The 24,907-nt window shown below is 42.7% G+C and overlaps 3 protein-coding genes across 4 annotated transcripts; all 3 read left to right on the top strand.

Annotated features, from left to right (window-relative positions):
• The first annotated feature begins 3,845 nt into the window (after positions 1-3,845).
• mpx (myeloid-specific peroxidase) lies at positions 3,846-8,975 on the top strand. Of its 2 annotated transcripts, none has more exons than XM_037484568.2 (16): positions 3,846-3,969; positions 4,568-4,633; positions 4,735-4,822; positions 5,008-5,183; positions 5,306-5,438; positions 5,769-5,898; positions 5,981-6,187; positions 6,267-6,630; positions 6,737-6,897; positions 6,974-7,232; positions 7,313-7,483; positions 7,562-7,799; positions 7,918-8,123; positions 8,248-8,273; positions 8,372-8,410; positions 8,600-8,975. In XM_037484568.2, the coding sequence occupies exons 2-16, from the start codon at positions 4,570-4,572 to the stop codon at positions 8,609-8,611; spliced, it is 2,274 nt and encodes a 757-aa protein (XP_037340465.1). In that variant the 5' UTR covers positions 3,846-3,969; positions 4,568-4,569; the 3' UTR covers positions 8,612-8,975. The 2 variants fall into 2 exon arrangements, with proteins under 2 accessions (XP_037340465.1, XP_037340466.1); XM_037484569.2 differs by lacking the exon at positions 3,846-3,969 and adding an exon at positions 4,255-4,343.
• Positions 8,976-14,430: 5,455 nt separating this feature from the next.
• Positions 14,431-19,215, top strand: loxa (lysyl oxidase a). Its single transcript, XM_037484615.2, has 7 exons — positions 14,431-15,269; positions 15,388-15,496; positions 15,923-16,060; positions 17,173-17,329; positions 18,258-18,353; positions 18,507-18,622; positions 18,713-19,215. The coding sequence occupies exons 1-7, from the start codon at positions 14,612-14,614 to the stop codon at positions 18,717-18,719; spliced, it is 1,281 nt and encodes a 426-aa protein (XP_037340512.2). The 5' UTR covers positions 14,431-14,611; the 3' UTR covers positions 18,720-19,215.
• Positions 19,216-19,604: 389 nt separating this feature from the next.
• On the top strand, positions 19,605-24,798 carry snx24 (sorting nexin 24). Its single transcript, XM_037484691.2, has 7 exons — positions 19,605-19,800; positions 21,200-21,283; positions 21,966-22,070; positions 22,348-22,442; positions 22,537-22,566; positions 22,791-22,855; positions 23,018-24,798. Exons 1-7 carry the CDS (start codon positions 19,732-19,734, stop codon positions 23,086-23,088), a joined length of 519 nt encoding a protein of 172 aa, XP_037340588.2. The 5' UTR covers positions 19,605-19,731; the 3' UTR covers positions 23,089-24,798.
• Positions 24,799-24,907: the final 109 nt, after the last annotated feature.

Below are 24,907 nucleotides of genomic sequence, written 5' to 3' on the forward strand. Positions count from 1 at the left end.
CAAACGATGGAAAATGTGTCTCCGCCCACTCATCTGATCCCACTGTTGTAACGCCTGTCCCGGAGTTGTCACGGATTGCCAATGCAATGGCTCTCGTTAAGAAGAGCGCCAGGTGAATCATTCACTAGAACTTAAGTTTCTGTAATTATTACTGTTAATTCTTTCCAAACCTGTTCACTCAATGCATCGCACGTTTGGAAAAATACCCACACACTTAAAATTAGTTGGGATGATTACAAAGAAATGGTACCGTTTGGATCCACCAATTTGCCTTGATGGACACATGGAATAAATTGTCATTGTAACATTATGGCGTGGAGTGATACAGCGGATAATTCAACACAACACATGTTGAATTAGTGAATTGAATGAATTCAACACAACACGTGTTGAATTAGTACTAACACAAGAAGTGTGTATGATTTTAACACATCCTTTCTGAAGGTGTTGCATACATACGCACTCCGGACTAGTATCTGATGGTTATACATATAAGAGCCTTAAGGAATAAATGTCAGCAGACAACGACCACAGAATAAAGAAGCTAGGATTTGCATGACCTGTTGTAGAAATGGAAAGAACAAAGCGAGCGAAAGGGAGGACATGATGCGGTATCTGTAAATCAGGAGTGTCCACTTCATTTCAGGTTTGGGGAGGCGGCGTGGACTTTACGTGGCGCTTTCGCTTGAAAGCTGGACGCGGGGGGGGGTGGTATCGGGGGGCTGCCTCCGCCATTCGTTCAAATCGACCCTCCACCAGTACCGCCCTCCTGTGATTGGTTTGTTTCAGGTGGGATTAATTGCATGGGGAGCAGCATTGATTTAAAATTTGACGATTCCGTATTTCCGTATTTCAAAGGACGGGTGGCAACCCGAGGTGTAAATGTTTTTTGCTAACTTTAACGTTGCGCAGCGTCTTAAATAAAGTAATATATGTCTTGGCTTTAGAAATGAACACAAAGGGATTCTGTATTTGCTCATAAAGCCTGAAAGGTTGAGTTGATACTTCAACTACCTAAAATCTGCGAGAGTTTCAATTTTTCAATCAATCATCATATTGAGGAAATCTGCCTAATTTCAATAATGTTTGCATTTAAAGCCACGTGTTAGGGATTAGGAACAGGTGGTCTGCACATACAGTGCTTCAGTGTGGGATCCGCGTTACCCCACAAAGCAGAAAACAAGACCTAACTTGTAGAGGGACGAGGATGCTGTTGATATGGAAAATTATGACATGATAGACACTGTATACTTTCCAGGGACTTGGGATTATATGGGAGAAGTTGAGATAGATGAGAGTTGTTTTACTTCTACTTGAGAATGCAAGCAAATTTCTGACAAAAAACTGAATCTTTATTTTACAGTATTAAAATAAATGCAGCGATGCATGTTACAGTCTACAGTTCACCTAAATATCATGTGTACCGAGACTGAAAAATGGACAATGTAAAATGCATGTTGTCGTGTTGTTGAAGACAAAAGAAAAAGTGAGTTTAAAAAAAAGAAACTGACTGTGTCTGCCGACTGAAAGTGGAACATGCATCCTCAAAGGAGGAGCTTGATGACTTGAAGTCTCCTGGTCCTGAAGCCATTAATGCATAAATAAAGCGAGAAAAGGTTCCTCGAACAAGCTTATTGCTCTCTGACCTGACTTGGTTTTTGAGTAGACAGAAGAAATGTTCCTTAGCACTGTTTTTTTAGCAAGACATTTTGAAATATCTGTTCAGATCTGTGTGAGATAAACCTGTCCAACCAGGTTTTAGAACAAATTCTTAAAACTACCACTAAGTCTTTCCGAGCTGATGCGCCTCTTTGCTCAACTTTTAAAAATGTTGGCTTGCACTCAGGTGAGCGCACCTCAAACGGAAAGTATGTCAAATGAATAACCTGCTTTTACTTCTCTTTCTTAGCCAAATGTGTCTTTTGTCCATTGATGTCATTTTGTGCTACTTCATATTTATTTCCTTATGCTAACGTTTGTAAGGCCTCAGGTTTATAGGTCATGGACAGACGCATAATCTCCTGCAGTTTTTCTTTCTAGCTGTTCGAATGACTGGGGTTCAATAAAGGTAATTGGAGTGTAATCACGAATATGATAAGATTCCCTGCAGGTTGGAAACGCCGTAATCTCTCCAGTGGATGACAACATGGTTTTATTGTCTCTAGTAGGGAGCACAGTGCTTTGTTATCATGTTCATAACATCATTCTTACACCAGGCATTGTTATTACTGAAAGAAAACAGTTATACTTTCTGGAACACGGGGGAATTTCACTCAACGCTATTCTTAAAACTTCAACTTACTAAATGTTAATCTGCCATTTTTCATTTCAAATGTATACTTTCTCAGGAAATTCTCATTCTTTTGACTGTTCACAATCTGTTTGGTTTTAAAAGCGGAATTTGCCAGCACACTCCCGTCAAAAACACAGGAACATCTCTAACCAACCCGCTGAAGAAACAGGATTTCTTGCTAAACCCAGAGGTTGCCCAACAATGCTTTAGCATTGCTGTTAGTTTCTGTTTTTTATGAAATCCTTCAAAGAGGAAACTGAAGACAATTAGTGCAACAATCCTGTGGAAATGTTATCACAATGATGTGCTAACCCCGAAAAGCACCTGTACATAGCTAACAAGCAGGTAAACTGAACTCTCCCTGACAATGATGAGAAAAGTTTGATTTAGAATATTTGGTTCAGCCTTTACTGTTCTTCACATGTGGTCACTGATTTTCTAGCATGATGTGCAATATGCATATGGTTTTTCATTAAATCTGTATGGCCTTAATTCTAAACATGTTCCCTTAATTCTAAACCATGTTTCCTGTGGAAAAATTAATCCACAATTTAAATGTACTTAGTAAAAAGTAAGCTGTGGTGTGCACATCCCGCCTTGTGGTCGGGTTCAGCAACATTTACCTGACAAAGACTTGTTGGTCAAATCTGCATGAATACAAATGCTGTAAGTGTGCAAATTTATGAATATATTGACAAATAATTTTAGGACTCAATTACTACAGTAATCCTTTTCAATAATTTACTGCAAGTCAAGCCTTCAAAGGGTTATTTTGCCACTCCTGTTCCTTGTTTGTCAGTGCGTGTTCAATGACAAACCATCAACACCCACAGGTAGTGTATTGTTTACTGTATATCGCTTTCCTTTTCCTCATTCCTCTTCACCATTGTTCACACATGATTAGATATTTGATAATTAACTGCTTGTGAAACAACCCCACTGATGGGAATTTCCAGATATTAATACTGCGTGAAAAGCCTTTTCACTTCATTGAGAGGCTAAAGATGGATAAACTCTTATTTTTGAGTGTGCATTAGTCTTAATGTGAAGATGTGCATTACTTCCCTTTTACAAATTTCTCAAGTTTATCAGTTTCTGTGTGGTAACAGGAAAGGCTTTAACATGTCAACATCTGTAAACAAGTTACAAAATGAAAACTGTCCGAATGATGCAAATGTATTTTACTGTTGGCTTTTAAAAAGGGGAAGGAATTGAGTGAAAACTGCGCTGCAACAAGTTATCCTGTGAGAAAATACTGACTCCAGTTATAAAAAATAATTTCAAGTAAACATAGTGTATCAAAAGGGATAGAGTAAAATGTTTCTGAAATTCTCCTCAAACACACCGGAATTAAAATAATATTAACAATAGTGAACAAGAAACGTATTTATTCAAAGAGCTTAACAACCAACTACAAATACGGATAATGTCATTTCACTGGTATCAGTAGCGCCCCTTATAGACTGTGCAATCATTAACTGATAAGAGAGAAGGATTTCCTTTAGCAGAAAAGGAAGAAGGAACTGCATTCTCTTTACTGATAGGAGACTCCCCGATCGATACACGACACTGTCGAAGCCTCGCCCCACACACTCTACATATAAAGACGATATAGTCAACCCAAACTCCACTTCTCCCAGAGCACCTGCGAGCATCGCAGATCCGCACAGGCTCAGGTAACGAGATCGGACTTTTGTTCCGGATACTACATATTCTTTGATCGATTTTAGATGTTTTTAGAACTCTGCGTTAGTATTTGAGATATTCCCGCTTTTTAATTATTTATTTGTGAGTGGTGGATTTAATGGCGGTGGAGGAGGGGGGGGGGGGGGGGTTGCAGATGGGGTTTGCTGCCTGCCTTATTTTGAGTGCGTCCTAATGATCTGCAGCTGCGTCTCATAATTATCTGTGGGCAACACGTCTTTCCTTTGAAAAGCCTGCCTGTAGCTGTATAAGAGGCACGGAGGGTGGTGCAGCACGCACAGTGGTGTACAGATAGGTTTTTAATTAGGAGGCAAATAAATCTACCCACCGTTTGACTTTTAATTCGGTAAGATGCACCGTATCTTCGTTTTGTTGCAGTGATATATTCCAATTCTTTTTAGATTTATACATCGACACTTTTTATATTAAGGTTGACCTTTTTTGTTATCCAGAGTAATACGTGCTTTTTAAATTTGTTTGAAACTACAGCAGGCAAACACTACCTAACTTTTGTTACGCCCGTTGACACAATGCATTGCGTTTCATCTAGTTGTCTTTCTTTTTTTTAAGGCATGTTCTTTCCTGCGCTTCTTGTGCTGGGCGTCTGCCTGGCTCCTGCCCATTCCACTCCTACAGGTAGGCCAAACTCATCCAACACGTTTCCATTCATCGAAATTTGTTTAACACCGGTCAAGTTTTAAATATTCAGTCCCATTTGATTTTTTTTTGTTTCGCAGGAGAACATCTCGGCACCACTCTCCTCGACCAGTGTTTTAAGGAGGCAAAGGAACTCGTCGATTCTGCTTACAAGTACTCCCGAGAAGAGTGAGTTAATTTTACACCTTTATCCCACGATTGGAGATTTTTCAAATTCAGAAAAACGATACACAGCGGTTTTGTTAAGCAAGCCATTCATTTTGTAATTGTACAGCTCAGTAATTGCCGACAAAGGGTGAAAACAAATGCCGCAATCTGGACCCATCTTTAACTATGCGACTTTCTAAATGCAGGAGTCTGAGACGAGTCCGCAGGGAGGTGGTCCGTCCTCACGATGCTCTCCGTCTCCTCAAGCAGCCCAGCGGTGACACGCGCACGGCTGTGCGATCCGCAGATTACATGGCACAAACCCTGCGTCTGCTGCACGAGAAGAGCCATCACGTGCACAAACGCTCGGTCAATGTAACAGGTAGGACGGGTAAAAAAAAAAAAGAACCCAACTGGTTGCTGTTCTGATCGTATCTGTTTTGCAATTTGACTTAGTCCTATGACTCATTCTAAAAATAAAAAAATGCCTTTCGCGTGTTGTAGACTTGCTCTCCCCAGAGGATCAGGCGAAGCTCTCTCAACTCACTGGATGTGCAGCTCAAGTCCGAGTTCCATCATGCAACACCACACCGAACCTCAACAAGTATCGCACTGCCGGCAGCGTTTGCAACAACCTGTAAGAACTCATCCAACACTTCCTTTTTTGAATTTATTTAGCAGGTGTTATTTTACATGCAAAAATATTTTCAAATTCCCTTACTCAGAAATAAACATGCATTACATTACCAAATGTTTGAATAATAGGTTTACTATGTACATGCTGATATAGGACTGTAAAGTGGTGCATTTATGCGAAGTTGACTGTTTCAGATTTTAGTGTTAACCTGGAGAGTGAAAACCTTGTGAAATGCAACTGAATCTCAGGCAGTGCCCTGCAGAAGATGGGTCTCCTTCCCAGGGATTCCTTAAGCAGCATTTCCAAACTTGTCTCCTGTAATGCTTCTAGAAATGACCCTCGCCGCGGCGCCTCAAACACCGCCTTTGCCCGCTGGCTACCTGCCGAATATGAAGACGGGGTCTTTCTGCCAAAAGGCTGGACTGAAACCCGAAGGATCAACAACTTTGTCCTCCCACTGGTACGGCCATGAAATCTGCCCCGCGTTTGCTTAATATACATAAATGCTGATTTAAATTCAAACTATTCTATTCATATTGCAGGTACGACTGGTGTCCAACAACATCCTGAGCACAACAGATGCTGGCGTCGTCAACGACACCGAATACACTCACTTGGTGACCCTGTTCGGTCAGTGGAACGACCACGATCTCACCTTCACACCCTTCTCCCCCAGCATCCGCTCCTTTAGCAGCGGGATCAACTGTGATGAGAGCTGCGAGAAGACCGAGCCGTGCATCCCCATCCCGGTTCGTGTGATAACTGAAACCTAGGAACAGGTCTTCACTAAACGATTCGCTCCCTAAAACATCGGTCTATGTTCTACAGATTCCTCCCGGTGACCCCCGCTTGCCCACTGGCCCGGACAGCTGCATCCCTGCGTTCAGATCTGCTCAGCTTTGCGGGACGGGAACCTCGGCCTACAATTTTGGTGGGTTGCCCAACAAAAGGGAGCAGCTCAACACCCTGACGGCCTTCCTGGATCTGGGCCAGGTGTATGGCTCCGATGAGAAGCTTGCCCTGTCTCTGCGTGACCTCCAAAGTGATGGCGGCCTTCTGCGCGTCAACACGGAGTTCAAAGACAACAGGCGCGAGCTGCTGCCCTTCAGCCCCCTCAATCCAAACATGTGTGCCACTCGCAAAAGTATCACCAACGACTCAAATGCCAAGGAGGTGCCCTGTTTCCTTGCCGGTTAGTCATTTTGTGAGCTCACTCTTAGCTTTATGAATAGTTAACAATGCAGAAGATGTGAATCTGAAGGCGAGGTAAACGCCATTTGTGTACATTTCTGTCTAAGGTGATGGCCGCGTGGTCGAGAACATCGCACTGACGTCCATTCACACACTGTTTGTGCGCGAGCATAACCGCCTAGCCCGTGCACTGAAGAAACTGAATCCACAATGGGACAGTGAGACACTCTACCAAGAGGCTCGCAAGATCAACGGCGCCTACACACAGGTAAATGTGACTGCCAGCATTGCTCAATATGTCTTTAAATCGCGCTCTTTGCTCAAAATAAATCTTCCCCTCTCAGGTGTTTGTGTTCAGAGACTACCTGCCCCACATTGTGGGTGACGAGGCGATGCGCAGACAGCTGGGCCGTTACCCCGGCTATGACCCCAACGTGGACCCCAGCATCTCAAACGTCTTCGCCACCGCGGCCTACCGCTTCGCCCATTTAGCCATCCAGCCGATCTTGGGCCGTCTGGATGAAAATTACAATGAGAGTCCTCGTTTCCCCAGTGTCCCCTTGTTCAAGGCCTTCTTCACACCCTGGAGGGTCGTCTACGAGGGTAAGTTGAGCAAAGAAGGGTAGCGACTTATCGATCACGCTTTTCTGTCAACTGTCATAACTTTTATGTGACCTGTCCAGGTGGCATCGACCCTCTGCTCCGTGGTCTGATTTCCCGTCCTGCTAAACTGAACACTCAGGATCACATGATGGTGGACGCCCTCAGGGAGAGGCTGTTCCAGTTTGTTATGCATCTGGCTTTGGACCTGGGCTCTCTCAACATGCAGAGGAGCCGTGACCACGGCTTGCCTGGTAAAACATTTCACTCATTTCTGCCCCCCGCCCTCCCATATGTGGTTTCCTTTGTCCTCATCCTCATTATTCCTCCAGGCTACAACGCATGGCGCGGGTTCTGCGGCCTGTCTCAGCCGAGGAATGAGGCTGAGCTCGCTCAGGTCATGAACAACCGCGACCTGGCTCGCAGGCTGCTTCAGCTCTACGGAACGGCCGACAACATCGACATCTGGATGGGCGGCGTCGCCGAACCGTTTGTCCGTGGCGGCCGCGTGGGGTCTCTGTTCTCTTGCCTGATCGCAACGCAGTTCCAAAAGATCCGTCAGGGTGACAGGTCAGAATTCATGTGGATGCAATGAAGTGATCTATATGCGATATATAAAACACACACACGTGATGACTCCTTCAAACGCAATTTCTTAATTTTTACACATCTTGTTTTGGAATATCAGGCTGTGGTACGAGAACCAGGGCGTCTTCACCGCGGCTCAGAGAGCGGCTCTGGCCACGGTCTCTTTTTCCAAGGTCATCTGTGACAACACCGGCGTCACCTCAGTTCCCACTGACCCCTTTAGAGTGACCTCTAGGACAAACCGGCTGGTCAGCTGCGCCAGTCTCCCAAGCCTGAACCTCTCTGCCTGGAGAGAAAGCTGCTCAGGTGAAACATTGTGGGGGGGTTCATTAACTTTCAGCTTTGGATTAAAAATAGTTTTGCCCTTACCCTCCTGTTTTTGCATCAGTTTTATGAAATTAATCTTTATATGTGGTGTTTGATCTTGCAGGCCCGCCTGGTAGCTGTAATAAAGAGGTACAAACAAGTGGTAGCCATGAAGTTTTTTTTTACTCAATTTGAATATCTTAATTATGTGGCTAAATATGTTTTAACTTCTATTTCCTGATATACAGACTCTAACTAAAGAGGAGCAGGCCCTCCTGGACAACAAGGTAATAGTTTTTAGCAGTTTGTACCCTGAGATGGTGCTGAAAAAGTAACTAACATGTTCAAAACCAGTTAACCTAAAGATATGCCATACAGTAGTTGGCATACTCTCAATCATGTAAAATATTTTAAATGCACCAAAACTGTACTTGATCAATGTAGCTTAAAAGCAAATCAATACTTTTCCTTCACAGGTTGAACCCTGAGGCTTTGCTGGGAAGATAGTAATCAATCTCAATGCTTCAGAGAAGACGGCGTGCTGCAGGGTTAGCAAAGAACCATCTGTCAGAGCACGAGCGGCTGCATCTCAGGGAACCTGGTCTTTGCCCAGACTACACTGATCTTCAATTTATGTTATTTTCTATCTATTGACTTTCTTTGCTATGGTACTGAACACAACTGTATGTTCCTCATGGTCTAACAAATATTTGATATTAATTAAGCTGTGTGCTGAACATTACGCTTTTATCAATTTGTTACATTGTTAGCTCTATTGGCTCACCATTACTTTTGGTAATGACGTTTACTTCAGTCGTATTTCCTGTTCTATTAAACTTTTTTTTAACTGGGCTTCATTAAATTTGTTTGCATTTCATGGAAATATTAAAGAGTTTATCAACTTTCCTGCCAATGACAAAGCAAGCAATCTAGGGTATTTTGTCCCATAGCATTTAATTCGACTTATGGATAAAACTCATCTTGAGGCTGTGCAAGTGCAGTCAAATACACAATGTTTCCTGTAGATGGAGCCATTGTTCTGTTTCAAACATTTTCATGTAGTAAAATTACTACATTGTGTCAACACGGCCCTCAAAGCACTTCGTCTGAAAATCTATTTTTAAGTCAGTTGACAGTCTCCCTTAACTCTAAGGCATCCATTCTTACCAACAAAGCCTGATGATAAAGAGACCAAATATGTTCCCTGTTTCTGTTACAAACTGCAAATGTTCATCTTCATAATGTCTTTTTGCACATATGGAAAGACACTCATTATTCAACATTTTAACAATGTGGGCCACTGGAGGCCAGAACCTACCCACTCTGAGCTGTAAACGGGGGACAGTAGACAAACTGACGTCTACACCTGTGGTTAGCTCTGAATTCTCAAGCCCACCTGGCCTGCATGTGTCCTCTGAAAACAAACGAGGTGAAGACTTTGAAGTTTAAACACTTAACACTAAGCCTCTGCAGATATTTAAACCAGTGACCTTGGTCACTGAGATGATTGACCTGTTACCCCTCACTTCTAGTCATTGTGCTAAGCTAAGCAGCTGCTGGCTATAGATTCATTTTTAACAGACCGGTATGAGTGAGAATGATTTCATTCTTATCCTAACATAGCCAATGGGCGTTTTCCCCAAAAGCACAACTATTCCTTACTAATAGTATTACGTGTCAAGTGTCCTCCACTTGTTTCTACTGCCACCGAGTGGCCAAATAAATCTGAATTTGAGTGTAAATCATGTTATAATTTTAACAATCAACGTTTCCCCTGCAGTTGTTTGTTTTCTGGGACTCATACCACACCACAAGTCAAATAAGGGCAAATATCCTTCAATGGATTATCTGGAATGTATCCCTGCCTCTCTTTCTGGAATGGGAGTCTGCGTAAATCGTTGCAAAATGTAACGTTTTCTTGGCTGTGTCTTGACCAAGCGCTCCTCCTCCAGGCTGCAGACTCTACGGTGCGTGTGCAGAGTGCCACGTAGTCCACCAGACTGTGTAGCATGTGTGGTGGCTTAGTGTGTGTGTGCGTGTGTGTGTGTGTGCGTAGTGCAGACCCTATTCTGGAGCTCAGAAAGTAATAGAAATCCTGTATTTATGGAGCTGGAGAAAATATTTGAATTGTCTGTTTCTGTCGTAGAGATTTGTACTGAGATGTTTGTGTGAGATCTACAACTGCAAAGACATTAAGAGTTTAAATAATTTTTTAACTTAACAGAAGCAGCTATTTAATGAAAAATTAAGTTGTGTGGTTTAAGAAGAGGATTCTGATAGAGTGAAACTGAGGAAGTAGGCTTGTTAAAGATATTCAATCTAATGGTTTTCAAGCTGGATTTCTAACAGCTCTAAAACAAAACTGCAGTAATGTGAGTATATCATATTTGATTAAAACGTGCCTTAAATCAAGAGGGGGGCTGCTGTAAACGCTTAAATGTTCACGTCTCAGGCAAAGTGGAAAAATGTCTGCCAGAAGTTTACTCAATGATGGCAAGTTAAGTTTGGTGTTGGATTTATGTTAAATTTAGCATCATAAAGGGAAGGACATTTTCCTCAATGACATGTCTGAGGCAGGAGGTCTTGGCGCTCTTTTACCTCCTTAGTCTGCAACCCAGGCCTGAATTCATTCAAATTCTTTTAACACAGCCTAGTGCCCCGATTTGGGGTAAATTCCAGCTACGTGGACAAAAGAACTCTGCTAATTCCTTGCAGATGTGTCTCTCCGGCTTTGTTGGGGGAACACTGTGCTGCCCTCACTGAAGAGAAGAACAACGCAGCATGGAAGAAGTTATATGAATTACGAGAGTCTAACATCAGGGACCTGGTGCAGTCTGGTGTTCTAAGGAAGAGACTGGAGGAAATCCAGGGACACCGTTTTTTATCAACCTCCAACAAAAACACAATCCGACGTTGGTTCAATCTAAGGTGCTTCTGTGGCTGCTTTAGTGGAAATAAATCCTCAGTGAAGGAAATTCAAAGCTCTTCACATGTTCATCCCTGACTGAGGGTTGTGAAACCGAGTTGCACAAAGTCTGATAAAAGCTTTTTTTATGTGGAGTAGTGAGCCATTGGAATACTTTTTCTTAATCATTTTAAATATTTCCCTCTAATATTCAACTCTTGTGAGTCTGCAGAGAGGATACATTTTCAGGAGATCATGTAACTCCCCTCTGATTGGCTCTCACATCACATGACGTCACATGAAAGAGAGATGAAATGCTCCCTTGATATCCAAGAACAACACAACTGGCTGAACAGTAAATCGTAGCATGATACAATCAGCTTACCGTGGATTGGTCCCATTGACCAGACCATAACGTATATTTAGTTTAACTTTGCTCCTTTGTTTCTTTGTGTTTGGGTAGAAAAGCTTCCCACTGGAATCGCAAATGATCACGTTGATGCACCACAATGTGTTTTACTGACCAACAGAGGTGGGAACAAGTCACTGTTCTGCAAGTCACAAGCAAGTCTCAAGTCATTGCCCTCGAGTCCCGAGTCAAGTCGAGTCAAAGACGAAGCAAGCCCCAAGTCGAGTCACAAGTCAATGCCAACAAGTCTCAAGTCGAGTCACAAGTCGTACCATTTTATTTTCGAGACAATTCAAGTCATTTTATTATAGTGGGGACGGGGAACCCTGGGTGATGGTGCGCTGCCTCACAGCCCTAGACTACGAAGGGAAGGGTAATGGTGGATCGACTGTGACTGTGTTATAGTGCTGTAACGCTCACCCCAATGCTGCAGCGTAAATAAGGAGGCGATGACTGGCTTGCAACTCCGCTGCATTTATTTATATAAAACAACTCAACTTCGGTCACTGTTGGCCGTCACAACGCCGAACGAACACTTCCGCATACACGGCCCCCCAAAACTCGGGTTGTCTCGCGTAACTACAGCTGGTAACAGAGCATAACGTGAACACATGCAACATCTGCATAACTGATTAACTAATAACTTTAACTCAGCTCATTACACTACTTTAAAACGGACGTTGACATAATGTTGGCGAGGATTTCCATCGGAGTCTGAATCCGGGTTCAAAAATCCCGATTTTTGTAACCATGAACGAGCTGTCTCGTTGATACGGTCAAATGGACTGCAGTAATTGGATGTTGTTCAGGCAGCGCGCGCTCTCCGCATACAGGTGGCGCATAATTTTTTGACAGATGCAGATAAACAGAGCGGCGCGGCCGTGTGAAAATGTTATCCCCCAGATTTCATGGGAAGTAGCAAGTCTTCTCGAGTCAAAAGGCTCGAGTCCAAGTCAAGTCACGAGTCATCGGTATTCAAGTCCAAGTCGAGTTGCAAGTCTTTGTACGTTTTGTCGAGTCGAGTCTCAAGTCATCAAATTCATGACTCGAGTCTGACTCGAGTCCCAGTCACGTGACTCGAGTCCACACCTCTGCTGACTAAATACTCAACAATTGAAGTTGAAAGGTACCCTGTGGAGTCTTTTGGCCACTACAGAGCAATGTTTTTATGAGAGTGCCCTTTTTTTATTTGTTCTTGAATATGTACTTGCGTGTGGGAGTTATGATGCACATTCCTGGTTTTAAACTACACTCTTCTGGTGGTGAGCTACGGGTCTGATAACACACAAGAAATATAGCAACGTGCCGAATAAAGACTGTTAACTCGCATACATGAATATAAAAAATACAGGTTTCAAAGGTTTTATTATAATAGGCTTTGTAAATGTTTTATTAGGGAGGAAATGCAATTAACCTTGTGTAGTTACCTCAATGAGACACAAAACAAACTCCACACTGCAGCTTTAAAGTTTTAAAAAACACATTCAGTCATTTATTGAGTGTTTAACACTCAAAATTGTAAAGAATCTGCTTCACCACAACAGACCGACAGCTCATCAGGTTTTATGCTCAATGATGATTGGTTCGCAAAACATGAGAAATAACTTTTTCCACATAACTTAAACCACTAAAATGTGCGAAGGTGCGGTTCAAACACGACAAGCATTTGAGTTAAAACGTAGGCCTAAAGCTACATTTTTGGGAAATACACGTATTCCCTGGTGTAGAGTAAATACCATCTGGCTGTTAAATGCCAGCGAAAGTGAGAGAAAATAGTTCACCCCTCCCTCATTAACACCACGAGGTGCTCATTACAGGAAGCACTCGACGCCCAGGGTTGCTGCTGAGCAACAAGATTCCACGATACCTGTGTGACTGTGCAGGTACCGTCGCTCTCTATATAAAAACTGTAGAATGACTCATTCTTCCCAAACGTCCCCCTCAGGTACATCGCTCCAATGTGAAGTCATCTGCTCCTTGACACTTTGGTGAATCTGTTATCAGCGAATCTTTATATTATTTGATCATTACTTGTTGCAGGTTTTGTAAGCATTACATTACATGTCGTTTAGGTGATGCTTTCATCCAAAGAGACTTACAATAAGTGCATTTCATAAGGTTACAAACCCAAAGTGCAATTGTAGGAGCTCATAATTCATCTCGGGTTGTTTTTCTATTAAAAAAAACTGCTTTCATGTAATCCAAGTCTATAGCTCCCAAAAACGTTGTGATTTGAGTTTCTGTGGGTTTGGCTGCAGTCATCCAGCCGCAGCTCTGTAGATGCTAGAAAGAATTTTTGGGGTTAGATAGGCCGAGGAAATTGGAAGCCCTGGATTAAGTTTTCCAAACTATGCATTATACCTCGTGTGTTAACCGCAGGGCGGTGATGGGCTGCAGCATGTGACTTGGATTCATCGGGGGTCACCAGACATCAAGCATCACAGCTTTATTTTGTTTATTGCTCAGAGAGAATGACCTCATAGGATGTTATCATGGCATGCACTTATTTCTTCACATTGTCAGCAAAATCTCAACGCAGACAGAAGATCGGGGGAGGAGGGAGGGGGGGGGGTTGTGTCAGATAGATTCTCTGAAAGAAAATGAAATGTTGCAGGGCGGTGATTAGTGTTATTTAGTGTTTAAAGGCTTCTGCTGCAGCGTTTGCAATAAGGTTCAGAGTTCAACCAACAGTCAAGCAAAAAGCTGTTTATCATAACATTCATCTGATTTGCAAAGCACATTTTTGGACAAAGTATCCAGTTGTTTCTTTAAATGGGTAAGTGCAATTCATGTAAAACCGTAATGAATTAGTAAGAAGGTTTGTATTTCAAATATGAATAATTCCGATGTGAGGGAGAAGTCTCACTGAGCCCGACTGAGCAGTTACCAAACGCACTTGGCTGGGTTTGATCACACATCACGTATGCAGTGGTTATATGAGCAGCAGCATCGGACTTGTATAACAGATTCAGATACGCCAAATGCTGAACTCCTCCTCCTCCTCTTCAGCATCTTCATTTCACTGCTGGGAGCAGCGCGACATGACTTTAGACCGACACATTTAAACGTAGCTTTTCCTCTCTTCTCAATGAATATCCTTCAAATGCCGACGAGGGAGCATTAAGGATAAGTGGTAAGCCCAGCTCATTGGAAAGGTTCGCTTTGGAGTTCATAATGGGATTACGCATGATGGGAACTCCACTTTACGCGTTTGCGTGCGTCTACTCTTTTGTTTTCTTCTTGCAAGCTGTGCAGTCTCAGACAAATTCAGGGACCCAACAAGGAAATAATCAAAGAGCATCTCTCCGGCAGACGCTACAGTGGTCACACAACGGCAATGTCTTTAGCATTTTAAGCCAGGGCTCGCAGTATCAGCCACCGAGGCGCAAGGGCGCATCTCAGCAGCAAGTGCAGGCGCGACCTGTCACCATCATTCGTGATGGGGACGTGAGGCATCCGGACCCTTCAAGTGACGTTGTGGCCCAGCAGCAGCAAGAGCAGCAGCCTCCCCGGCCGGGTGCCGAGCCGCGGAAGCCCCACGACCTCCCGTCCCCGCTCCAGCGGCTCGTGAGAGGCCACGACCACCGCCAGCATCGCAACGAGCGCCTCGGTGAGCGCGCGGGGACGCAGAGGAGCAGCAACGGGACCCAGAAGAAGGAGGGCACTGTTAGTCCGCCTCTGCCCCGGAGAGAAGACATGATGGTCGCTGATGATCCCTACGACCCGTACAAGTCAATTGATGGAGATAACCCGTATTACAATCATTACGACGTTTACGAAAGACCGAGCAGGCGATCGAACCCCGGACACGGCACAAGATATCACCAGTATGGTAAGAGTTGGGTTCTCTAAAATGTATTATATCAGTTTATTTGTCTGTATAAGAAACATATAAATCGACAGATTGCTTCAAGTTTTATGCAGTATTATAATGTTCTTTGTTGTTTTAGGTCTACCTGATTTGGTACCTGACCCATACTACATTCAAGCCTCTTCTTATGCCCAGAGAGTCCCGATGTACAGCCTGAGATGTGCAGCTGAGGAGAACTGTTTGTCAAGGTACACTACAGTCAGTACTTATCCACAGTAAGGGGGGGGGAAACAGGGTTTGGAACCAAGTCTGGGTGTGATTCACGGAACTTTAAGCCATGACAACCAGAAGTGTTTGTGGGTGAGGCCTTCCCAGGCAAAATTAACCAAATCCCACCACTGATGGTGCAGACGGGCGGAGTAGCGGATTTCTGTAAAGTATAATCATAGTTTTCCCCCGAGGAGTGAAAGCCTGGATGGTAAACACATAATTGAAAAACCAACCCAAACAGCCTCATCCCTCCAAATGACTTTTCCACCCAGTAACTTTCACTCTGACGCTGTGGATCTGCTGCACTCAGAGGAGGAGGCAGGAAAAAAACAACCCTGAATTGTGTCCACACGCAACCTTTGTTTACTGCTAATTTACGCTCCACCTTTACTGTGGGCCCGCAGCTCAGCCTATTCAGCCAGCATTCGAGACTACGACACCCGCATGCTGCTGAGGTTCCCTCAGCGAGTAAAGAACCAGGGGACGGCAGACTTCCGCCCCAGCAGGCCACGTTACACCTGGGAGTGGCACAGCTGTCACCAGTAAGTATACAAGATCATCAGACACTGAAAGGGAAAATCTCTCAGACTTGTGGTTTCTTGCTTGTGGCATTCAGTCGCACTGGTCAAAGTGCTGACTTGAATTAGAAGCGTTCACGTGAGGATTTCATGCATGAAAACATAAACCACATCTGGAGCCAGTTTGGTAAAGATGAGTCTGAATCAGATATAGAACCATTCAATATTACATCTTTTTGAGAGTTTGAATCAGGGAAGTAACTTTTTCTTCAAATATTGTAACTCTGTGCAGTTTTTTAATGTTTAACATATAAGTTGTTTACAATAGATCACATGTATTTCTCCACCACTTGTCTTAACCTGTCTCTGTGTTGTAGTATGGATCCGCTTTTGAACCACAGCTGGCTTTACTTTACTATTTTTTTTTAGCTCTGCTGAAATGTTCTGGTTTTTTATTTTTGGGCTATGTCATTTCATGTTTTCCAAATCTCACCACGCCGGCGGTATAACCTTGTTGTTGGAAAGACGATGTGACTGAACTCCACATGACCTCATAAGCCATAACTTGTGTGATGAGAATAACGATCCTATAAACGGAAAAACTGCTGTTGGGTTTTTTGCTTTGGTGAGCTTTTGGAAAGGGGCCAGTGTTCCTTGATTCATCTGGAACTACCTCAGTACATAGTTATGCTGTGAAACAACCGGTCCACTGTGCTTGTTCCCAAAATGGAGCTCATTTGGCAGTGATCCAATAAACTGTTATTGTACACTGTTTAGATTTTTTGTCAGTGTTTTGAAAGAAAACTTGTGTTAAAATCCAGACAGTTTTGTCCCATTAAACCAACTGACTTTAAGATAATAAAGCAAAAGCAGATGGCGACTCCACTAGATGATAAATACCTGTGACGTTTGCAGCCAAAGGAAATTCCACTGATTTTATTGAACACTGTGAATTTAAATGTCCAACAAAATATAGTTCAATGTCAAAAAGTAACTGTGTAAATGTAGCACTGGAACAAGACAATCTCCACATGTCAACCGGTGCGTGGTTGTTTCAATACGAGCCAGATTGCTTTGGAACTTGGTGCAGATGGATAATGCTGAAGATGTTGCCCACTCCTGTTGCTCATCCACAGGCACTTCCACAGCATGGACGAGTTCAGCCACTACGAACTGCTGGATGCCTCCACTCACCACTCGGTGGCCGAAGGCCACAAAGCCAGCTTCTGCCTGGAGGACACGTCCTGCGACTACGGCTACTACAGGCGATTTGCCTGCACCTCACATACCCAGGTCTCACTGCTGAAAAGATAAAGGAATGCTGATATGAATGGCTTTAAAGCGGCTCTTATTTCTTTTTCATTTTGTTCGTGAAGGGGTCGTTCGTACTGAAAAACGCCCAGAAGATCAGTACCAAAACTCTACAGTCCTCCGCTCCTTTGCGTTCAGCATCTTTGAACTGGCTGTCTTAGTTTTACTGCCCATCAATTACGGTTTGGGTTCACTTTCGGGGCTCACTGCCTCCACATCACCAAAGCAGACAGACAAAGTTAACCACTAGCTGGTAAAGCTATAGAGACAGAATTTTCCATCAGGAGTTTGTGGCGACCAAAAAAAGCTTAAAGAAGAGGGAATATTTGACTCCTCTTGCTCTGCTTCTTCTGTTTACATTTCTTTGTGCTGTTCCCATGCGGCCAAAAAACACTCCATCTCACAAACACCATAGAAAGTTAGCTCTTGTTAGGTAGCGCGGCAACAATGTCAAAGTAATTATGACCAAAGAACAACAACAGTTATTGCAGGTTTTAACCCCTGAGAGCTCTACATTGAAATTATGAGTTTTGAGCTCAGACCAAAATAGAGAGAAATGATTTGGTTCATGCAATCTGTGGATGTGGAACTAAGAAAAACAAGTGCTCTTGTTCTGAGGCTCCTGTCTCTTACTATTTCTTTTTTGCAGGAGCCAGCGGCGATTTAATGACTTCCTGTTTCTTCTGTCAGACGATCTCCAGCTTGGGGGCTTGATCAGTTTTTTTGGCACATGATTTATTTTTCCATCCTCTGTTCTTTGCCTACTTGATTTTATTCTCTTTTCTCAATACTTATTTTTGTTTAAATCATTTTAGTTACAACACAGTTATTTTTGTAAAAATATAAAAGCCTTATATTCTTCATAAGAAATATGTTTTTTTACATGATCTTTTATGTGGTTGCCGTGCAGGGCTTGAGCCCAGGATGTTATGATACCTACAACGCGGACATCGACTGCCAGTGGATTGACATCACAGATGTGAAACCTGGAGACTATATTCTCAAGGTTTGTAAGAAACACCAGATGACATTTGTTTTCCCTTTTGGAGACTAAACTCCTCGTAAAGAGCAACTTGTGTGAATCCATTGCTTCCATAATAAGAGTCCATGCTGCTTTGTTGTTGATTCTTATATTTTGATAATACGTTGTTCCCCACAGATCAGTGTAAATCCAAATTATCATGTCCCAGAATCAGACTACAGCAACAACGTTGTGCGCTGTAGCGTTCACTACACTGGCAACTACGCCTCTGTGTCAGGTTGTCATATGTCATCGTGAGTATCACGCTTTCAGAGACATATGTTTCTTTGACATTTCTTGCATTGTCTGTCAACCCTCATGGTGTGTTTTCTTTTTCCTTTCAGGTATTAGATAACATAACGTGACTCACAGGGACGCAGCAAAGATGTTCTGTAAATGGCGGTGCAGACGACTGCATTCGAAAGCATCTTCGGAGGATTACAAAATTGTGATTTAAAACCTTTAAATGCTCCCAAGTTAGAAACAAATGGTAGGAATCATCTGAATCATTTCTTTTTGCTTGTTTTTCTTCATACTGATGAAGTATGTTGTTATCTAATCTTTTCACAAGAATATTTGTAATCTCTTACTTTTATTGCATTATACTGTACGCTTGTGTTGTATACCACTTGGAGGATAGATAAGGAATAAAATCCATTACATTTAGAATCCATAGTGTCCAAGTGTCCAGTTTAGTGTCACTTTAAAATCCATATTCACAATTTCAAATGAATCAGATGTTAAGAAAATGTATTTATATGCAACAAAAGAAACTGTTTACTACAAAAAATATGTTGAAAATGAATTGAATAAAATGTGATATTGTATCACTTTTTTGGGCCAACCAGATTGAGGTGACATCCTTTATTTCTTCTCATTTTCTATTTTGTATTGTCTTTGTCACACACACACACACACACACACACACACACACACACACACACACACACACACACACACACACACACACACACACACACACACACACACACACACACACACACACACACCCACACACAGTTTAAACGGCTGCAAAAAGCTTTTCATATTTTCGTTTTTTGTATAAATGTTATTTGGTTATGAATATACTTTACACAATCTATTAACAAAATACTATTTTCAATTATGTTTGGACATGAATAAAAATATAATGGTCCGTGTAGCTCTACTCCCGCGCAGCAGGGGGCGCCCCGGAGACTTCCTTCATGTTTCCCTGATATTTATCAGGCTGCCAAAGAAACTGGAGTCACCCACAAGCGGTGTATGTGTGTGCGCGTGTGGGTCAGTACGTGCGTGTGCGTGTGTTAACCACACGATAATACATCGTCCTACAAAAAAAACTGTTGGTTTCTCGAGTGAGACAATGCACCCGGTCAGAGTATCGATCCCGTCGTTTCGTTTGGAAAACAACTCGGTGGAGAAAGGATTCACGGTAAGCTGCTCGCTGTTAAGCCCCCGTGTGTCTTCTGCTGTCATCACTTTGACGTTTGTCCCGGGATTTGTTCCACAGCGTCGAAGTGGCGCATTGACCTCCGTGTGTGCGTTGTACACGACGTCGGTGTTAAAAAAAAAAAAACAATCAACAATCAAAGTCCAAAGATCGCTTCAGATGTCAATGTCAACGCTCGAGAGAGAGTTGTGTATTTATTGTGTTGAAGCGCACTGCGGATCATCATCAGCTGTCTGACATAGGTAACAAACACTGATTTTAAATAAAGATTTATGACGTCATCCACCGATAAAGGAGCGTCAAACCAAGACTGTTACCTCCCTGTGTGTTAAATCCTAAATGGCCGTAGCAGGAACGTTGTGTCACAGCAGGCAGGGACATACTGATTATTCCTTATTCTGTTGCCTTACCTTCATGTAGGAGCCTACATCGTCCACAATACATTCAATAGACTTTTAGTGAGGCCACCTTTAAACTCTCATGTCTTTCAAACTTCAGGTCTGAATGTCCAAGCATTGGCATTCCCTCTCCTCCGACCTGACCCCGGTGCCGCTTTTCACAAATTTGCAAGGGTAGTTTTTCCCTTTTTGCTTTGTTGTAGCCCCCTGTTTCCATTTTTCACAATATCCAGGAAAAGTTGAATATATATACCATCAAATTAACTCTCATCTCTCTCATCCAGCAAATAAACATGTTTCCAAAAATGTTTCTTTTAATTTATGGTCGTTCTTAAATGAGTCTCAACTGTCACCCATCTCTCTGGGATGTTTATCACTAACTTTTCTCCACAGTAATGATAGTGTTTCTTTGCTGTTCTGTTCCAGGGTTTTTTAAATCCATTTCAGCAGTTGTCTCTCTGTCTTGCGGGACGCAGTGTGTAGTTTAAGAAGCCGGGAATTGAATTGTAGTCACAAACAGGGCCGGGTCTAGACAGGCATGTATGAGGGGGCAGCCACAAATCTTGAGGGGGGCATTGTGCTCTGCAACATAGCTGCCATATTTAGTTTGAGGGGGCACAACATTTATTTGAGGGGGCCAGGCCCCCTCTTGCCCCTGCCCAGACCCGGCCCTGGTCAAAAACAGACTTGTCGTTTCTACAACGCTGCCAACAGGGAGGGAGGTTTTATGGAAGAATCTAGCAGAGTGACAGGAAGTAGAAGTCTGTTTAGGGACGTTCAGAGCAATGCTGACTGATCACATCGCAGCAGACAGATGCTTCCTCTTGGTAGCGAGCTGACACGGACCGTAACGACTCCGCAGTCAGATGGTCGCTGTGGCCCCGTCAGTCACAGATGGGAGGGGCCCTTCATGGCCGATGTGCTCTGTTGATAAAAGACGATTCCCTCAACTGACTAGTACGAGCTGTGGTTCTTTCCCTCAGGTCTTCAGAATTGACGTGCTGGTGAATGGCCGACAGCACGCCGTAGAGAAACGCTACAGTGAATTCCACGCTTTGCATAAAATGGTGAGCGTGAATGCATCCCCGAAGCTTTTCATCAGGTATTGCTGTTGGGTATTAATCGTCCTTATGAGTTTCAATTTTAGTATTGAAGTCCTCAACCGTAAGGGAAGTGTTGGAATACTGACATAATAACCACCATGTTGTTTTTAATGGCATTATCATCTGACATTTTTAAGAGTAAACACTGAATTGGGTAGTAAAGAACTTTATAGAGTTTTCTTTAATTTGCCTTTTTCATATAGAACAAAGCATTATAGTGGGCTTCACAAAATGGTTAAAAAAACAGACAGAGGGAGAAACGCAATCATCAAAAACAGAATATTACCAACTAAGCTATTTACAAGTACCGCATTCAGAAGTGTGAAGGCGGATTTAGAAAATCACTTAATGGTGAACCACGCTCACCATACCAGTCTGTGTGAGGCTTTACAGATGAGTTCTTCTTCCTGCCCTGCAGATTAGTCCATACATGTTGGATTGGAACGCTACATTTGCTACAGGCCTTTTCCCACAAAAGGCATTTTGACATGTCACAGTATTAAAAGCACAGCTGAAGTAATACAACAATAAATAGTTTAACTCCATTTCATTTTCCATGTGCAGGTTATTAGCATGCTGTTAGCAGAGCTATATATACCCTTGTTTGTCCTGTATATTTTCTCATGATGTTTTCACATCCCTCCAGTTAAAGAAGAGCATAAAGCCGCCCGAGATGCCTTCCAAACATGTTAGAAACTGGGTTCCCAAAGTGGTGGAGCAGAGGAGGCACGGCCTGGAGCTCTACCTGCAGGTAGTCTGACACACCTTCATCCCACCCGCTGGAAGCCCAACGTGACATTTCTCCATGCACCAATATCTAAGTATTGATAATAGTGATGAGCGCGAGTTTGCACACAAATCAAAAGTTGTATTTTACGCTGCCTTTATTTCTTTTTACCAAATACAGATTTAGTCTCTAACTCGACACACAGTAGAAACCGGGCACCAATAAAGGTCCCTCAGGTCCCTTCAGCCACGCTGCTTCATGTGCACATTGCAATTTGATTTTGTGTTGTGTTTTTTGCCAGTCTATAATTATGGAAAATGGAGTTCTTCCAAAGATATTCCTGGATTTCCTCAATATCCGCCATTTTCCCTCAGTGCCAAAAACAGAAAGCTGTGGGTGAGTCGGCTCTGTGATTTAAAAGACCACTTTTTGGGAATTTGAATACCAAATATTTGCTCACCAGGCTTAATTTCTCATTTTCTTCTCCAAGGTCGTTTGATACAGAATCGGAAGAATCACGGTGAGTCTTTTTTCTGGGAATATATTTTAAAAACTATTGTATGAAACGACTCGTCAGCTTCTTTGTATTTTTGCACCATTCTGAACCTGTTAAAACTTGGATCAATATTTGCTCTGTAGTCGAACTTCACCCGGCGTGTCGGTGACCCCACCTACATTTCTTCATCCTGTTATTTTATATACACCACAAACCTTTTTATCTTCTGCCGTTTGTGCTCTTCTCAGTAAACTTTCACACCAGCCAGTCCTGCTGTTTCTGAGAGACCCCTACCTGCTGCCAACCGCTCACGGTGAGTGCAGGACACTTCGCCCATATCGCGACATCCCTGTGATCTGTGCTATAGGAACTTACTAACTATTGCACTCGTCTTTTTCTGCAACAAATGTGATTTAGCTTTGTTCCTAATTTCACCTTTTTCATGCGGAAACTTTCTTTTCTTCTTTCCTCTCAGATGCATTTTCAAATGTTGTGATTGAAGGTGTGGTACATGGAGTTTTCTACCCAGATCTTCAACCAAGGTAGAGCTGCAGCGCCGAATCTGAGGGCACGTGGCTACAAACGGATGCTTCATGTTTCCACACGGTTGATGTGGGCATCACAAACGCACTGATTTACATTTTACCAAGCATAAAACAAAAATCCATTCATTTTGGTTCTTTTATTTTGATAAATGACTGGCACCAGCAACACAAGTTGTTAAAATAAGCAATATTGGCCCATATTTGATTTAATTTGTATCCTCAGAAAAGGATTTCAGCAACTTTTTATGAAACTTTGATACATTAACGGTGGCAGTGAGGTGTTGGATTCAAAATAGTTACCTAAAGGCTAAAATCTCCTTCTTGAGTATAGCTAATAATTCTCAACAAAGTAATGAGGGAAATAATAATGATACACAATCAATGGGAACTAGAGGGAAAAGGAAGTAGGTAGACATCTGAGAGCTGTTAGTTTGAACTTTTGGCATTTACTTACTAAGGGTGAACCAGAAAGAAAACCCTGATGCCAGCTGGAGTCGAGGTTACTTTACTAAACACAGAGGAGGCCGCTGTAAAGACAGGGCTGGAGTGTGGAGCTAGATCATGGCCCCTCCCTCTGTAGCACCAGCACTGTGTCCGCCTGGGACGGAGCGGGGAACAATTTAGAGTGTGTTTGTGCATTCTGCGGGGGGGCGGCAGCTATGTGCCACAAGTACGGGTGGAAATGAATTTGAGCTGTGAAGTGGACTTCACTTCTTGGGCAGAAGTTGTTTGTGAAGGAGCGGCATAGTGAGCGGCTCCAAACTGAGCCGCTCACTATCAAAAACCCAACAGGTGGCACGACCTGAGAGGCAGAAATGAGTTCTAAAGATTGAAATGTGTCTCTGCTCCCTCTTGGTCAACAACAGGCTTAATACAACTTTTCCCCACATATACAGGGGTACTCAGCAAGACCTGTATTCAGACTTTGGTGTGGAAAAAAAGAGGGGTTCCCCTGTGATGGAGGGTTAGGGCAAGCGTTGGGGTGCTTCTTTGTTTATTATTCATCGCTCATTCCTTCTTTCACTTTCACTTCAGAAAAATGCTCAACAAAAGATGCAGTCAAAAGAAGAGTCATGAGGTGCTGGTTTGTTGATGTCTAATAAGAATAAGTCTTCTGCTTAAGGCCAGCATGTAACACAACGGTCCAGGTGTGTTTTTCCACTTTTGGTGAAAAGGGATGTAAAGTGTGTTTTTTGTTTTACAGAGGATTTTTAAAATGATAGACAGTGATTTAACATACTAAAAACCAGTAAAACACTGTGCAATACGACATTGAAATGCAGATTGTCTTTATATTGTTCATTGTGAAGTACTAATATTTCCTTATGCAAACACTTGAAATGACTTTTAGAGTTTGTCAAACAATATGGTGCACGTGACTATTTGGGCAGTAATGGATGACACCAGAGTAATGTGACTGGACCCCCAGTCGTGGCCACTAAATATTCACACTGATTCAATTGAAATCAATTAACCGCAACTAAACAGATCACGATTTTATGTTTAACATAAATCCTTCCCAAGGGATCCATTGCATAGATTTATAGTATTTATATTTTGCAGCATTGTACTGATTGTGCTCTGATCATGTGAAAATTCTAATTTATGTGCCATAATGTCAATCTACAGTTAACACTGGAATTTAACTGTAGCACTTTAATATGGGCGACATTTTAAATACTGACACCAATAAAAATCCTTATTGCCATAACGTCTCTTGTCAGTTTGTTGAGAGTGCTAATTAAAATATCAACTGAATTGACACGAGCTTTTATTAGAAAAATCACTAGAAAAGGCCTTTCAATAGACATGCTAACGTT

Source organism: Pungitius pungitius, chromosome 18, assembly GCF_949316345.1.
Source record: "Pungitius pungitius chromosome 18, fPunPun2.1, whole genome shotgun sequence".
NCBI classification, from domain to species: domain Eukaryota; kingdom Metazoa; phylum Chordata; class Actinopteri; order Perciformes; family Gasterosteidae; genus Pungitius; species Pungitius pungitius.

Bases quoted from the DNA above. Each gene is read 5' to 3' on its own strand.
- loxa (XM_037484615.2), top strand. From the start codon at position 14,612: ATGGGATTACGCATGATGGGAACTCCACTTTACGCGTTTGCGTGCGTC. The intron at 15,497-15,922 runs GTACACTACAGT...GTGGGCCCGCAG, and splicing joins GAGGAGAACTGTTTGTCAAG to CTCAGCCTATTCAGCCAGCA. The intron at 18,354-18,506 runs GTTTGTAAGAAA...TGTTCCCCACAG, and splicing joins CTGGAGACTATATTCTCAAG to ATCAGTGTAAATCCAAATTA.
- snx24 (XM_037484691.2), top strand. From the start codon at position 19,732: ATGCACCCGGTCAGAGTATCGATCCCGTCGTTTCGTTTGGAAAACAAC. The intron at 19,801-21,199 runs GTAAGCTGCTCG...TCTTTCCCTCAG, and splicing joins CGGTGGAGAAAGGATTCACG to GTCTTCAGAATTGACGTGCT. The intron at 22,443-22,536 runs GTGAGTCGGCTC...TTCTTCTCCAAG, and splicing joins CCAAAAACAGAAAGCTGTGG to GTCGTTTGATACAGAATCGG.
- mpx (XM_037484568.2), top strand. From the start codon at position 4,570: ATGTTCTTTCCTGCGCTTCTTGTGCTGGGCGTCTGCCTGGCTCCTGCC. The intron at 5,184-5,305 runs GTAGGACGGGTA...CGCGTGTTGTAG, and splicing joins ACGCTCGGTCAATGTAACAG to ACTTGCTCTCCCCAGAGGAT. The intron at 5,899-5,980 runs GTACGGCCATGA...TTCATATTGCAG, and splicing joins ACAACTTTGTCCTCCCACTG to GTACGACTGGTGTCCAACAA.